We start from the raw sequence: 15,177 nt of genomic DNA, 5'->3' as shown, positions 1-15,177 counted from the left end.
AACCAGATTCAAGTGCCGGGGCGCTGAATATAAATATGGAATCAGAAGATGAAGCGAATGAATATGTCAATACAAAAACTGCCGAATTTCCCAATGTTCTCAATCCTAACAAACTAAACAATTAGAAGAGATAATCACGGGAAGAACTCAACGGTGGTTATTGGTCTTTTCGGTACGCGAGCACGCGCTGCATTTACCTCTTGCGCGCGCCTGTTAATGTGACGTCACGGCCACTCCCAATTTCCATATAAGGTATCTGACACGCTAAAGTGGAATTTGTTCGGAGACGAATTTGAATTGACGAGGGGAGACGGCGTCGTCTTGTGTTCGCTGTCGGTGAAAGAAAGAAAGAAAGAAAGAAGACGAGTACGCCGTGCGCTTATTTGAGTCAATCGCGTCGTGCCGCGTTCGCTTGACTTTCTCCAGAAAAAGAGGAAGCAGTTCCGCCCTCGCAAGCCGCGGTGAGGCCGAGTTTGAGAGCGGAGGGAAAGCAAAGAAGCAAAGCGACGACGCAACAGGCTCCGAAGCTTGAAACTTCACAGAAACGGCGCTGCGATCTTTTGTCCCATCGGACAAACATTCCGGGGATTTTTCCTTCCCTTTTCAGGTGGTTGGTGGTGTATTTAGAGTCTCGTCAAAAAAAATCAAATAAATGAGTTTCACGTTACCAAGTGCAGTTTGAAGTTCTGGTTGGTATGTCGTACTAGGACATTTTATTTGGACTTTGATCTTGCTTTTTATACATTGCTGCGAGCCGGTTGGCAGAAATTTCGTTTTTAATTATTGGTTCGGACAAGTTGAAAAAAACGGCGATGAGTGGCGACGAGGAAAGATTCAAACTAGTTGTGGTGGGAGGTGGAGGAGTGGGCAAGAGCGCCCTAACCATCCAGTTCATTCAGGTAAGGTTCTTTTCCAACAAGCCCCTTTACTAACATAGCACGCATGGCTCTGGAGCTAAGTTTATACGCGCTGCTGTCTAATTAAGGCGTCGTGTGGATGTGGGTTGGTGTTTTTATGGCGGATGGGGGTTGGGAATCATTTGAACATGGGGGTGCTCCCTTTGCTCCCCGCACGAGAACATTTTCCCAAAAATTGCTTTTTCCGTCGGTGTTGTTGATGGCTCGATGCAGTACATTACTCCCCATTGTTACACAGTAAGTACCGTGGAGGGGGCGGGGGGGACATTGTTTATGCTGCCCATGTCAAGGAGTTGTGATGTAATTAATTTCAGGTAATTTAGAGACATTTTTCATTGTCATATGGGTGAGTGACCACCTTAGGGCAACGTTGGATTTCATGTGGGTGTACAGTGTGCTTGAATGGGCATCGGCAGCGCAACGCTAACAAGGATTGTGTCTCCCAGTCCTACTTTGTGTCAGACTACGACCCGACCATTGAAGACTCCTACACGAAGATCTGCACGGTGGACGGAAAGGAGACCCGCCTGGACAGTAAGATCAACTCAACTCAACTCTTGACTCAGACGTATTTCGAGAGCACTTTGTAGACAAAGCGCTGTACATGGAGCCAAAAGAATTCATACGACAAACGATAAAAAATAAATGAAAGACAGTAGAAAGCACAAAAACGATCCAATTAAAAATCGAGTCTCATATGGAGTCAAAGACCAGAGAATCGAAATGAGTTTTAAGACAAGTTTTAAAGATGGGCAAGCGAAAAAGCGTAAAAGGCGTCATCTCCTCGGAGCCTGCGCTTGGTATCTCGCTGCCTTGAATAGTGTCCGGTCCCGGGCAGACCTGAGGCAGCGGGCAGGAGCTCAGAGAGGTCAGGAGGCGGCGGGCCGTTTCAAGATTTGAAAACAGCTCATAGGATCTTCAAAAGAGCTCGAAAATGAGCCTGTGAAGGGAGGACAAATATGGAGTTAGGTGCTCCCTCTTATGAGAGTGCGAGTAGCGGCATTTTGGACCGACTGGAGACGCTTGATGGAGGATTGGCTGACTCCAAGGTGAAGTGCGTGACAGTCTTCCAGCAGAGATGTGACAAAGGCGTGAATGAGTGTTCCAAAGTGCTCACCGGAGAAATGAGAAGCTTGACTTTAGCCGGGCCGCCTAAGAAGCTGCAGTTGACAACGGCACCGATCCAATTTGCCCGTCCAATTTCAAATCACTGTTCCGTTTAAAACGGAATGAGATGAACAAGGCCACTGGGACCAAAAACCATCACTACTGTTTTCCTTTCTTGGAAATTCAAGCCACACCGGCCACGATTTGTAATATTAGTCACAGTTCTGAAGGATGTCTGGTGTGTGTGGAAGTAGGAGTGAGGGGGCGGGGGGGGGGTTGTTTAAAAAGCAGAGGGCGTGTTGCAATGTGATGTGAGATGACAAATGCGCAGTGTTTGCTTTGTGGATGTTCCCTTGTTAGGACTTGCACGTGGCGGGTGAGTTACTGCACCCTGGTGAAACTTGGAAGTGTACAGAAATGAGAGCACGCGTGGTGTGGATCAAACTGGATCCAATTCAGCGCCAAAGTGCTGCTGCGAAGGGCGCGACCATCATATGACACGCAGATGCGCTGACGAGTCCGCGGCCGTCAGCCCGACTTCCGTCACGCCACTTTCCCCTCATGTACCTCACTGACATTGAAGAACTTGGATTCGAGCCCGAATATTGAAGTCTCGCGCGCATGTTCGCATTGGAGCGGCACGGCATTGATGGCTTAGCGCGTCGGCCTCGCGGTTCAGAGGTCGTGGCTTTCAATCCGGGTTCCCACCTTCCCGAATCGAGTTTGCAAGGTGCTTATGTTGGTTTTCATTGAAGACTCTTCATCAGCGGTGTCCAAACTACGGCCGCCATCTATTTTGCAGCGGCCCGCGTCGTGACCCAAAACCCCCCGCCCCCCCCCCTCCCCATTTGACATGGGCTGCATTACCTTACTCTTAAAATTGTAGCTATTTGCCTTTGCTGATGCGTTCCAATTTTTGTACATTTGATTTCGATGATAAAACACGACGCGTCTCTTCATCTTTAATAACCCCTTTCATGTTTTCCTAAGTCTTGGATACAGCGGGTCAGGAGGAGTTTGGGGCAATGAGGGAGCAGTACATGCGCTCAGGAGAAGGCTTCTTGCTGGTCTTTGCACTCAACGACAGGGGGAGGTAAGTCTCCGTTTGGGGATTTCACGCCGGCAAACGTGACGTTTGACATCTTTTCAGCATTGGCAATGCCGCACTGTGTCATCTGCACGCGCACGGCGCGATGAGCGACAGCCACAACGGCCCCTAACGTGAACGAAACAGAAAAATAAAGGAAATGCAAGAGTTAGTTCGTTAGTGGGAGACCTGATGCGAAGGCGCGAGATGCACTTTTGCGGCGTGTTGAGTGCAGAAACTCTCGGAGGCCGCATGGAGCGTTTTGAAAATTCTTGGAAAGCATGATTACTGTTTGAATGCTAATTGCACAAATAGACATTCTCCTTTGCATCAAATGTCATTGATTTTCCAAATGAAAATCAGCGGGCTATGTTTTGACCATTCTTGATCAAATTGTATGTCAATATCCGATGAGAATATTGTGTTTCCGTGTTCTCATAACGGATTTCAGAATCTACTTGTTTTGTTCTTGTGTTAAATCTGTGTATGTGCCGATCTCAGCTACCACGAGGTCCAGAAGTTTCACACCCAGATCCTTCGAGTGAAGGACCGGGATGACTTCCCCATGCTGCTCGTCGGAAACAAAGCGGATCTGGAGCAGCAAAGAGTGGTGAGTTGGGGTATCTTTTCCAGTGCTCTTGGAGATGCCGGGACGTGCGCGGCCATCGCGGGTCGGAGGTTGAGCCAATTGAAAAACGTCCTTGCCGAATGGTCGACGACGCCGAAAGCCCGCGGACCTCCAGGCTGTGGGGGATGGCGCGGGCAATGTGGCGGGGCGCGCGGAACGTCACCCTCGGGTCGTTGTTGTCACCTCCCAGAAAACACAGCAAACACTTCCAGTGTTTGAAAAACCACACTCAAAAATGGTTGATATTTTTTTTTTTTGTCGACGAGACCGTTTAGTATCAGCGCTTCCACCCGTGGGTGCCCGGTAAAGGATGGACCCAGCAAGGTGATGTTTTTTTGTCCTTTGGAATGATGGTAGTTAGCAGCATTAGGGATCAAAAAACAAAACAAAACAAAACAAGGGACATGTTTTCCACCCAAATGGGCAAAAGCAAATCTTTGTGTCGATCTGGATATGAAGGTGCAAGTGAGCCATCACGGCAGCAAGGTGTCACACAACACAACTTCTCCTCTCCACGGACGTGAACTCCACTCGACGTTTTGCGTGTCACCCGCTGGCTTTCTGCTGGCTTGCCCTCTGAACTTTTGTGTCGTCTCCTGTTTTGGCTTAGATCTCCAGGGAGGACGCTCAGGCCTTTGCCAGAGAACACAGGATCCACTACATGGAGGCTTCGGCGAAGAACCGCTACAATGTGGACGAAGCCTTCTTGGAGCTCGTGCGGATTGTCCGGTACTTCTTTCTTGCCTTGTTTCCTTTGAGCCGCCGGCTCGACGCTCGGTACTTTTTGCTCACACGCGGTCAACGGACTGACGCGCGTTCTCATTCTTCCCTCACAGAAGGTTTCAGGAAATGGAGTGTCCTCCCCCTCCGGCTCATCACGCCGGGAAACAGAAGAGCGGCGGCTGCCCCTGCGTCCTCCTCTAAGCGCCGTTGCCATGGACACCAAAGCCTCTCCAGCTTGTGCCCCCCCAAAAAGAAGTGTGAGCGTTTGTGTGAGACAGTGAGCGAGAGACAACATTAAGGTGCATCATATTCCCATTGAATGGTTTCATTTGCACTTGTACCCCCCCAGCCCCCCCAAAAAGCAACTTGTAAATCAATGTACAGTGAACCCTCGTTTATCCCCCGGGGGGAGGGGGTTGGCGAAATCCGCGGAGCTGCTCTTAAAAGGTTTTCTTTCAAGCTTAGACAAGTCGACCAATGTTCAACAGTCTTTTTTTGTCCACACGTCCGTCGCTGATGAACACCGTTTTTGGGTGCAAACCGAGGACACAAAGATATAATGTACAATATTCCAACATGCATCTCAACAACAGAAAATACACGTTCGTCAAGGCCACACCCCTTTTCGGAATATGGGAGGAATGCGAAGAAACCGAAACTAAGGCCGTCTGCACCTCACGCTTTTCGTCCCTTTCCTCCGACGGAGCGAACTCCATGAACCGCTTCCTGCCACTCAATGCACCCCTCAAGTATAACAGCAGGGGGCACAATAACCTAAATAAATGTGGACCCCGGAGTAAATCACAGCCATTGTCATTTCACCGCCATGTAGAAAGGCACATGATTTTCATATAACCACGAACTTAGAATTGAATATATCATATTTTTTACACTGTACTGTGGAATGAAACCAAAGATCAAACGTAAATTTGGCAAGCTTTACAGAGACGAGGCGCGGAAACGGTCGCCCTCGGTCGACAGTCCCTTCGCCAATCGGGATGCAGAACACAATGCACTGTCAAGACAAAAAAAAAAAAAAAAGCACTGCACAAAAACAATCCGTGAAACAGCGAGGCCCCGAAAGGTGAACCGCGTTATAGCGAGGGTTCACTGTCGTGTATTTTCGGCTTGTTACAGTAGCAGAAATGCCAGGCAGTTGTGTTTAGCGACAGGAGATAATAATGACGGGGCCGGACAGAGTTACAGCCCAGAAATAGAGCCGCCCTCACATTATGGCGGGCGAAAAATATGTTGTTGCTGTTGTGGCAACGAGGTACTGATGTCAGCAAAGACATCGCCGCAATAGGTACTCGAACTCCCGCCGTAATGACGAGTTAGTATGCAGTAAACAAAGTCGGTCCGCAAGGCAGGAATCAAAATGTCGAGTGAGGGAGGCACACCCGATCACGACACGTCCTTGTGCGGCCATGTTCCGAGCCGTCCTGCAGGGGGCGGCAGAGCGAAGCGGCAGCAAAACATTGGCAGAGAAAAGCGAGCAAATTTGACAGCTGCAGTAGCATGGGCTCATATATACAGTATATATCTATATATATGTATATATATATATATATATCTATATATATGTATATATATAGATATATCTATATATCTCGAGCCATTTTTTCCCCATTTGTGGTGCCAATAATTTCAGCCAACGTGACTGCCTCGAATATGTAAACAGAGCTAGCGACCATTTCAAAATTAATTCTTGACAGTATTTGAAAGAAAATTAACAAGGGTGGGGTGGGGGAGGGTTGATGCAGCAGTGCACTGAACCACCAAGTGGCAGAACTATAGAACTCATTTTCTGCATGAATGCATTTGAACATTTGAGTGACGGCAAACCAAATATTAGAGTGTTCGTTTTTTTTCTGGGTTTATTTTGGTGAAGTGTGATGGCACTTGTATTTTTGCACGTGTACGTTTTGACACGATTCAAACCTTCACTGAATTCCATCAATAATCGTAAATGGTTTACAGGAACATCTTGACCAAACGAGTACTGTAGATGCATAACACTTTGAATCTTATGAATTGTTCTCTTGTCTCGTGGTGCGACGGCACCTTTGTGTACCACGCTCGTGCTCTTGATATGAAGCGTAACCCTCGCTAATACTGACCTCGCAATCCCTGTCCACATTACCGTGCTGCTGCCTGATGCCCGATGTCGGGGGTGTCCAATCTTTTGAGGGCCGCCAACAGAAAAATAGAAGGATGAAAAAAAAGAGCAAGGCCAGTGAGAGGCATTAGAAAAAAAAAAAGGGAGATTCGACTTTAACTTTACATTTCATGTTTAAAGCTTTGGGCAGTGTAGAACCATGTAATATTTTTTGAAATGAATTATTTGCATACATATTAACTGCAATGGAAATGTTTTCTTTGGACCTAAAAAAAAAAAATCACTCTTTTGTACGTCATTAAAATACTCAGTAAATCATTGTGTTGTGTCACTTGAATAATGATGCATCACGGCATGTATGCATCCAGTCTTTTCCAATTTAAAATACGGTGGCAGACACTTGTTCATGACAGCAACTTCCACTACTAGCAACCAAAATTGCACTGCTATTTGATAAAGATTGTATTTTATTTTTTAAGGAATATGGATGACACCATATGGTGCATCACTGTCAAATTTTGGTACCGAAGGGCCGCCGTCCTGCGTGCTTTTCATCTCTCCCTGTTGGAACACACCTGAGTCCTAGGATCAGTTTATCAGCGCAGCCGGAAAAAAAGCCCGATATCGATCGCTTTCATCGGAATCCCCTGACGCCGTTGGTGCCAGAGTGTGGCCCGACAAAGAATCGGGGCCCAGCTTCAGCACCAGTCAAGTTCCCTGAGACAACTCGTGTTGTGATTCGGCGCTATAGAAATAAAGTTGAATTGAATTTAGGCATTCCGATGCATCCATCTTTCCAGGTTGCAGTTGTGGAATTTCATTGACAGTTGAGCGGGGCGTGGCTTCAGCAAAGTCAATGGACACCCCCACGCCTTCTGAATTGTCACCGTTTTTGGGAGCCTCGGTTTCTATCTTTGTTTCATCATACAAATTCAAAGTACCCTTCTCTGTGGTTGTGTCCGATTTTGGCGCGTCAAGAGACGTTTATTTTTTTTCTGACGCAGTTACTCGATGCAGAACATGAAGAAACGATTTCCCTGGTGGTCCCTTACTATGTGTGCGTGCTTGTGCGGGGAGCGCGGCAGTGAGACAGACAGGTTGGGAGAGGTCCCGCCCTCCGGCCGGTATGTTGTCCAACAGGTTTTGGGACGGGAGTTCGCTTTGGGAAGCCAACGCTTTGTGTGCGACATTTACGTGTCTTGAGGTTTCCAAACAAAAACTCCCGAAAGACATCCGGCCTGCGCTGGGAAATCCCATGTTTTTCTGAAGAGTGGAGGAACACGCTACCGGGACATCTTTGGAGGAGCTGACCTGCAGCCCGGTAAGCAGCCGAGCCCGACCGGGTGCTTGTATCGTGTCGGACATGTTGGATTGAATTTCACTGAGACGTTTCCTTGTCAGGGTCCATGTCGTTTGTTGGCCTCCACGGCAGCCGCAATGATGTGGATTCCCGTCCTGGTCTTTCTGCAGCTGGCTTACTGCTCTCTCACCTACCGACACACATCGGGTAAACCACACCTCTTCTCACTTACTAGTCGCATCAGTGTATTAAAAAGGACAGCGAGAGAAGGCTTGTTTTCGATCAAGCGGGAGACAAGAATAATGCGGCCGTGTCCAAACGTTCTCGTTGGAGGGCCGCCTACAGAAAAATAGAGGGGCCGCTTTCAAATTTGTCAACTTTTTGAAGCTAAAGTTGCTCGAGAAAACAACTCTACATTGTTTGTATCATCCAGATCGGAAGTGTCCAAACTCCGGCCCCGGGGGCCATTTGCGGCCCGCTATCCATTTTTCAGCGGCCTGCGACATGACCAAACTGATCCTAAATCAGATGTTCCACATGGGCCTCATAGTTAGTGCAAAAAGGTGAAGGTGGCCAGTAAACCATTCACGGTTTGAAAAAGAATCACACAATTGAATCTTCAAAACACTGTAGTGAATTCCATTTTTGAGACAAAATGTGTTTCTTCCCATTTTGTACTCTGTTATTGAATTATGAAGACATCACAGATAACGATCCTCAAGTAACTGTTTGAAAATGCTCACCTTACTATAGTTTTCTTTTGGGGGGGGGGCGGGGGGGTGTTCTGAATGTGGAGAGGGCGTCACAGTGACCGACTGGTTACCCCAATGGCCTCACAACGCAGAGGTGCAGGGTTTCGATTCCGGCTCTGGCCTTGCTGTGTGGAGTTTGCATGTTCTTGTGCCTGCGCGTTTGCATTTGGGCTCATATGTAAAATCTCAAGAAAATACATTCCATTTTTGAATAGTAAAGTCACAAAATGTGAATAAGTCGAAGGTAATATTATGTTTGCAAATAGTATTCAATTTATTGTGTGTGTGTGTGGGGGGGGGGGGGGGGGGTGTACAATGAACCCCCCCACCTCCATGAACGTGAACAATGACATGAATGACTTTTGTGCATATGGCGCACGCTTCCGGAAGTGAATGCATGCCCTTTCTGACTCCAACTTGATTCCGCAGGGAAATGTTGCCCTTCCAATTTGGCTCCCCTTTGTGTGTCTTGCAGGGAGTTCCCCGTTAGTGGATGAGCAGTCAGCCAATGCCTTCCTGTCTCGCGCGCTGCTTTATAACAGCTGGGACCTGGAACTGGTGGTGCCGGACAACCTTGAAAGGGAATGTCGGGAAGAGATTTGCACTTACGAAGAGGCCAGGGAAGTGTTTGAGGATGACACTCAGACGGTAACGCTGCGGGGCAGCGGTCCCCAACATTGTTCGCTTCGTGTGCGGGTCACCTATGGGTCTTGATTGGTGATGATTCCCTTTTCTTTTCTTTCCATGGGCAGGAAGTATTTTGGAACGAGTACGTCGAAAGCCACGGTAATAATTTCAATGACTTGCACAAGTGTTTTAGTTCTTCTGATTCACATTTCTGTGGAGATTTGCATTTTCATTTTCCTCTGCTGTTTACAAAAGCTGTCCGTCTCAAATCTAATCGCATACACCGAAGAGTCCCGGCAGCGGCGCTCACGTTACTGTCGTGTCTTTGAAGCCTACGCGCCCAGAGTGGACGTGTCGGGCCTGGTGGCAGGGATCCTGGCAATCCTCGTGTGCGCTGTGATCGCCACCGTGCTGGGCCTCTACTTCTACAAGGCCAAGAACAAGGCGGGAAGGAGACCCGTGCAGTAAGTTCACAGCCAACGCACGCTCGTGTTGCTTCGGAAGCCAAATGGTGCCGAACCCCTTTTGAACTGATCGCAGGAGCGCCAACACTTAACTCAATCACCGCTGTTTACAACGTGCCGTACATGGAGCGAAAATCATTTGCCCGGCAACAAGCAAGGAAATAATACAATAATAACAGAGACAGAAGAAAGCACAAAAAAAAAAAAAAAAAAAAACGGGCAAAGTAAAAATCGAGTCTCATGCTCAGTCAAAAGCCGAAGAATAAAAAGGAGTTTGAAGACGAGTTTGTAAGATGAGCGGCAAGGGCGCTTGGCAAACGTTGATTCGGAAGGGAGGGAGCGGCACCGCAAAAGGCTCCATCCTCTCTGAGCCTCCGCTTGGTTCTCGGTACCTTGAGTAGCGTCCGGTCCCGTGCGGACCCGAGGCAGCGGGCGAGAGCTCAGCGAGGTAAGGTGGGCTCAGCTTTGCTGCGGTTGCTCTTTCCTCTCAACGTTTGTGCGCCACTTGTTGCTAGGCAGAATTCCTCCCGGCTCAATGTAAAATGATCATATATCACTCACTTGTACTGCGCTGTCGCCATAGCAACTTGGGAGAGAGGCTTCTTCCGCCCCGTGCAGCAGGGAAAAAAAACAAATCAAACAGGGATAGGTGATGAGAACAAAAAAAGATGCGCATGATGAAACTTACTCCCAAAACTAAATCGTGACTATTTACTGAGCACATTTCAAAACAAGTTCCAAAGTCCTTCCATGAACGAGTTGTCGCCGCATTGATGAAGATTTGGATTCAAGTGGTTTTGCTTTACCCGTGCACTTGGAACCCTCAACCTGAAAGAATTTACATTTACTAGAAGAGCATTGCTCATGAATGACAGAATCATTGATCAGTTGCAATCATGACAATTGATCATTAGTTTGTAATCTTGTCAGTAGATGGTAAGCAAGAAATACAAATGGGGAAGAAAGTCCAGAAGTCAACAAGTATATGTGAGTTCCCTTTTCAAGACATTGGACATTTTTGGTGGTTCATTAGCACCGGAATTATTATATTTCGAAAACACCACAGTTTTCATGCAGCTCATACCATATTATTTTGTTGTATTAATTCCGCCACACCTTAAATGCCGGTCCCTGAAAATATTGTCTGACTTAAACCGGTCCGTGGGGCAAAAAAGGTTGGGGACCCCTGCACTAGAGAATGTCCACATCGGCGCCATCTTACCCTCTTTTCCAAAAGCGGCCGGTCGAAGCATTCTCCGGAGAATTTCTGCATGATTTCCTGCGTCTTGTCTCCTTTGAGAATGGCGCAAGATGGGCGTCCGGCCCCTGAGATGGTTCCCCTGGCAACCGCCCCGGGTCTACCGAGTTACAGCGAGGCTCTCAACCGCAGCGGGATGCACGATGCCCCGCCGCCACCTTACTCGGGGTAAGTCGACGCTTCCTCCGCAACAAGTGCCACAGGGCCAATGCGCAATTCACATCCAGTCGACACAACCCACTTGGTCCAAAGTCCCGTGGCCTTTTATCAAATTCACACAGCAACATCTGCAAATCAAGACACCGCGGCCACAATGTTGGGCGAGGTACAAATATGTACTCGACTGTCATACCACTCTTTCACTAATAGATGCAAAAATGAGTACCCGGACACATGTGCGGCCATTCTTTGCCGGCGCCATCGGTGCATTGTACACGAAACAAACTCTGAAGGAGGATAATGCTAACAATAATAATGATAATAATAATAATAAAGATCTATTGCGACAGCTCTGATGGCAAACTGCAATTGCCGACCGCTGAGCGCTAACAACTTGCGGTGATGCAGATGGTGCGCCACCATAGGTTCAAGGTGACCTGCGTTTACATTTCATTTGATTCAATACTTTTGGGTGAAAGTGAACCTGATACAATGCTTCGGGTGCAGTGTACACGAACACAAAAACATGTCATATTAGAGACGTTTCACAGCATGGAGTTAAGAGATTCTTTTTGCCATTGAACAAGTACTCCTCCTTCATCCACACACAGCGGAGCCTTATTTTGAAAACGCGTTGTCGGTGTGAGGAGAAAGCCTTTCATCCACTCCACTTTTTGCACATTTGTTTCGATGACATCGTGACCCCGTATTCGCTCCACGTTCAACAGCATGGAGTTAATAGATTCTTTTTGCCATTGAACAAGTACTCCTCCTTCATCCACACACAGCGGAGCCTTATTTTGAAAACGCGTTGTCGGTGTGAGGAGAAAGCCTTTCATCCACTCCACTTTTTGCGCATTTGTTTCACAGCCGTATCCATTTGTAGCTACGCCGTCGATGACATCGTGACCCCGTATTCGCTCGGCAGACGGTCAAAGCGCGTCCTCCCTCCGCCAACATCTGGCGGGAGCGGAACCGACAGCCTGCTGACCGAGTCACTATTTTATGGCGGCGGCGCCATCCTGCAACGTCAACATCAATGCAGGCTAATGGCTAGCCTTGTTGTTAAGTCAGCTCTACGGACATTAAGAATGAGTGTTCGCGGTCAACGTTAAAGGACGAAAAAATATGTCATCCCTCGTGGACATCTGCAGCCGGGCACTCTCGAGAGGCTCTACATTCCAGGAGCAGAGTCATGCTCAGAAGTTTCTTTCTTGAAAGAAAACATAAGGGATCGGACATTGTTGAATTGATTGATTTATTTTTAATGATGGGCATTCAACAAAACGGTGACTCTGAAAATAAAGAAATGGTCCCCATTCAATTTTCTTTTCACAAAATTGCCAATATTTCACCAAGTCTCCCAGGACACGTATACTGTGCATAACTCTCAAGAAAATAAGGATGCCTGCAAAATAGCATTTATTTTCACGTTTCTGTTTACATATTAGAATATTTACAGACAGCACACACGCAGTCATTCTTCCAAAGCAATTATTGTGTGCTAAAGGAACGATTTTACGGTGCATATTAGTGACACTAATGTTGTAAACATGAAATACAACTGATATGCATTATATTTATGAGGATTATTTCCTAGAAAATCGCAATGATTTCTGTGATCATATATGCATGTGCGTGTATCGATAGATGGACAGACGTCAGATTTTCCGGTTTGTTTGACCACAGGGGGGCGCCATCTGAGCCTGCAGACCCGCGAGACAACGAGTGAGCTCTGAGCCAGCCAGCCAGAGCTGCTTCCAAGTGGTCGACGCTGCTGGCGCTTGACGACGGTTTGAGTCAAGTTGAAATATTGCATGTCGTACAACGTATTTATGGACGGGCTTGAGAGCCAAACTCAAGAACGGACACTTTTGACAATATGACGTACATTGTACAGATGCGAGGCTCTTAATGCGGTCCAGGTGAGAGTGAGGCTGACCCCCCCCCCCACACCCACTCACCCCCACCCACCAATGACTGCTCTGTTCTATATCCAGTTTGTGTGTGATGTGCTTGAGTCACAATAAATCCATTAAGTTTGAAAAAGATGTACATTGTAGCCAACTTGTCTGGCTAGTACAGACAAGTACACGCGCGTGCACGTGTCGGCAGGGGCACGTCAACGCGCCATTCTTTTGCACGTTCCAGCATGTGTTTGTCGTTAAAACGGCAGACGAGTGACCATAAAAAAGCGCAGCTCGTTCACCGCTGCCAATTTCTTCCCCGAAGCCCCCCCACAATACTAAGAGAGAGCTGCCGCGCGTGACAAATTGTCTGCGTGAGAGAGGAGGACTGGAGGAGCGAGGGGGGGGCGGAGGAGAAGAATCGTCTTAAAAATGGCGCCCTGTGAAGAAAAGGGGCCGGAATAGCTTCGGTGCGGAGTGGGCTTGCGTATCGGAGCTGCTGAGGAACGCGGAGCTGTGCGCGGGAGACAATAGACAGTGAAATATATGGGGAGGAGGTGCTCCTGGCTGATGTGACCCCCTCCTCCTCCTCCGCCTCCTCCTCCTGCTGCACTCGCTCCTTCTCCTCCTCCCTCCATTCCTCCCAGTCTACAGGCTCGTCGAGCCGAGAAATAAACAGAAGCGAGCGCACAGAAGGAAGAAGAGAGGACATTCCTCCCCTCTCTCTCTCTCACTCTCTCTACCCCTCCAGTCTCCCCCCCCACCACCCCACCCGCAGTATCTGCTGCCCATCTTCATCCAGGCAGCCTCCTCTCTTTTTTTTTCTTTTTCATGGAGAGGAATTATCCCGCAGCTGGTTTTGGAGATCTCGGCTCTGGGACGGGATGGAGTTACGACAGATCGGCCAAAGCAAGGTAAGCGAGGGGGTTGGGGTGGAGGGGGGGGGCATCTTGTTCCGCGGTCCTCTGCATTTAACCAAGCGGGGCTCGATGCACGGTACTGGTCTGCTCAGGTACAGTCCGTCGTATTGTCATTAACATGGGAGGGGGTGGGGGTTATAGAGGGAGGGCGGGGGGGCGTCTCTAAAATGTAAGGAATGCGATGGAAGCTTATAAGTGACAGTACGCTGAAGGGAGGGGGCGATGTCAAAGGGGGTGCTTCATGTCTTTCTTGAAATATGAACGCGCGGAAGTATGACAGATGACATCTGGCCGGCTCCACACGCGCGGCTGCATTGTTATCCGTCACCACTGCAGCTTTGTCCGCCTGAAGACAACACAAACGCGTGACAGGAGAGCAGACACTTGCAGCGAGACGCGGGCACGCTTCACTGGCGCTCGCTCTCTCGTCTGGACCGGGCAACTATTTGCACGGTTTCAATCGATTCCATGTCCAGTATCGCTTCGGGATTGTCAACGCCAGAAAGAGCGCCGGTGTTCTGAGATGAAATCCGACGTTTCCCTTGTTAGTAAACAGTGCTTTACAATAATGTCACGTGACCGGCGAACGTGCCGCCGCCGTCGCCGGATTGAACGTCAGCTAATGAGATGCCAATGCCTTCCGCAAGTCGCGCTGGCCGCCCGGCAAGTGGTCGTCGAGGTCTTACGTGGCCGCATGTGCGCGTGACAATGTCTGGACGAGTGCCGCACGCCACACGCCGACAGCCTCCGCGGGTCCGAGCCCCGGTCGCCATCGGGCTAATTATCGGGCGCGGAAGCTAACGCCGCCGTGTTGTGCTCGCGGCGGTCAACGCTGAACTACGGTCTTCCTCCCGACGATAAATGATTCATCGAGTCGATTTTCTTCCCCGCGCCGATGCTGCCGTCCCGTGCGGCGAAATGAAGCGCGGCCAGGAGCCTGGCTCAAGTCGGCTAGCTGCCGCTAGCTTCGCCGCTCCACGTTAGCCGTCGCCTTGACAACCACGTCGATCCTCCGTCGGATTCCTTGGCAGGATTTCCGTGGAAAAATGCTGCGTTTACATCTTTATACGTGGCAGCGATGCGGGATGAACGGACAGTAAGAGTGCGAAATGCAATAAAATTCAATGGAACTCTGCCATTGTGTAAAAAAAAAAAAAAAAAAAAATCACCCGTTTGTTTCGAAAGAGATCAGCGCCCCAGGGGGAGGAC

General features: G+C 48.7%; 3 protein-coding genes across 3 annotated transcripts in view; all 3 read left to right on the top strand.

Annotated features, from left to right (window-relative positions):
- Positions 1 to 243: 243 nt before the first annotated feature.
- Positions 244 to 5,703, top strand: rras (RAS related). Its single transcript, XM_019884856.1, has 6 exons — positions 244 to 899; positions 1,364 to 1,451; positions 3,015 to 3,117; positions 3,613 to 3,721; positions 4,350 to 4,468; positions 4,576 to 5,703. The coding sequence occupies exons 1-6, from the start codon at positions 813 to 815 to the stop codon at positions 4,661 to 4,663; spliced, it is 594 nt and encodes a 197-aa protein (XP_019740415.1). The 5' UTR covers positions 244 to 812; the 3' UTR covers positions 4,664 to 5,703.
- A 1,848-nt stretch (positions 5,704 to 7,551) lies between these two features.
- prrg2 (proline rich Gla (G-carboxyglutamic acid) 2) lies at positions 7,552 to 13,183 on the top strand. Its single transcript, XM_019884857.1, has 7 exons — positions 7,552 to 7,903; positions 7,984 to 8,088; positions 9,109 to 9,281; positions 9,386 to 9,419; positions 9,592 to 9,724; positions 11,025 to 11,150; positions 12,831 to 13,183. Exons 2-7 carry the CDS (start codon positions 8,019 to 8,021, stop codon positions 12,871 to 12,873), a joined length of 579 nt encoding a protein of 192 aa, XP_019740416.1. The 5' UTR covers positions 7,552 to 7,903; positions 7,984 to 8,018; the 3' UTR covers positions 12,874 to 13,183.
- Positions 13,184 to 13,286: 103 nt separating this feature from the next.
- Positions 13,287 to 15,177, top strand: part of LOC109524739 (proline-rich protein 12-like) — a 15,759-nt gene continuing 13,868 nt past the window's right edge. Inside the window, exon 1 of the mRNA XM_019884802.1 lies at positions 13,287 to 13,962. Coding sequence (XP_019740361.1) covers positions 13,880 to 13,962 — 83 coding nt within the window. The 5' untranslated portion in view covers positions 13,287 to 13,879. The remainder of the gene's footprint in view (positions 13,963 to 15,177) is intronic.

This window comes from Hippocampus comes, unplaced genomic scaffold (genome assembly GCF_001891065.2).
Source record: "Hippocampus comes isolate QL1 unplaced genomic scaffold, H_comes_QL1_v1.1 scaffold46, whole genome shotgun sequence".
Classification (NCBI taxonomy): Eukaryota; Metazoa; Chordata; class Actinopteri; order Syngnathiformes; family Syngnathidae; genus Hippocampus; species Hippocampus comes.
Note: the sequence above shows the minus strand (reverse complement) of the source record. Positions and strands in the feature narration are given on the sequence as shown.

Bases quoted from the DNA above. Each gene is read 5' to 3' on its own strand.
- rras (XM_019884856.1), top strand. From the start codon at position 813: ATGAGTGGCGACGAGGAAAGATTCAAACTAGTTGTGGTGGGAGGTGGA. The intron at 3,118-3,612 runs GTAAGTCTCCGT...TGCCGATCTCAG, and splicing joins GCACTCAACGACAGGGGGAG to CTACCACGAGGTCCAGAAGT. The intron at 4,469-4,575 runs GTACTTCTTTCT...CTTCCCTCACAG, and splicing joins GAGCTCGTGCGGATTGTCCG to AAGGTTTCAGGAAATGGAGT.
- prrg2 (XM_019884857.1), top strand. From the start codon at position 8,019: ATGATGTGGATTCCCGTCCTGGTCTTTCTGCAGCTGGCTTACTGCTCT. The intron at 9,420-9,591 runs GTAATAATTTCA...GTGTCTTTGAAG, and splicing joins CGAGTACGTCGAAAGCCACG to CCTACGCGCCCAGAGTGGAC. The intron at 11,151-12,830 runs GTAAGTCGACGC...GTTTGACCACAG, and splicing joins CCGCCGCCACCTTACTCGGG to GGGGGCGCCATCTGAGCCTG.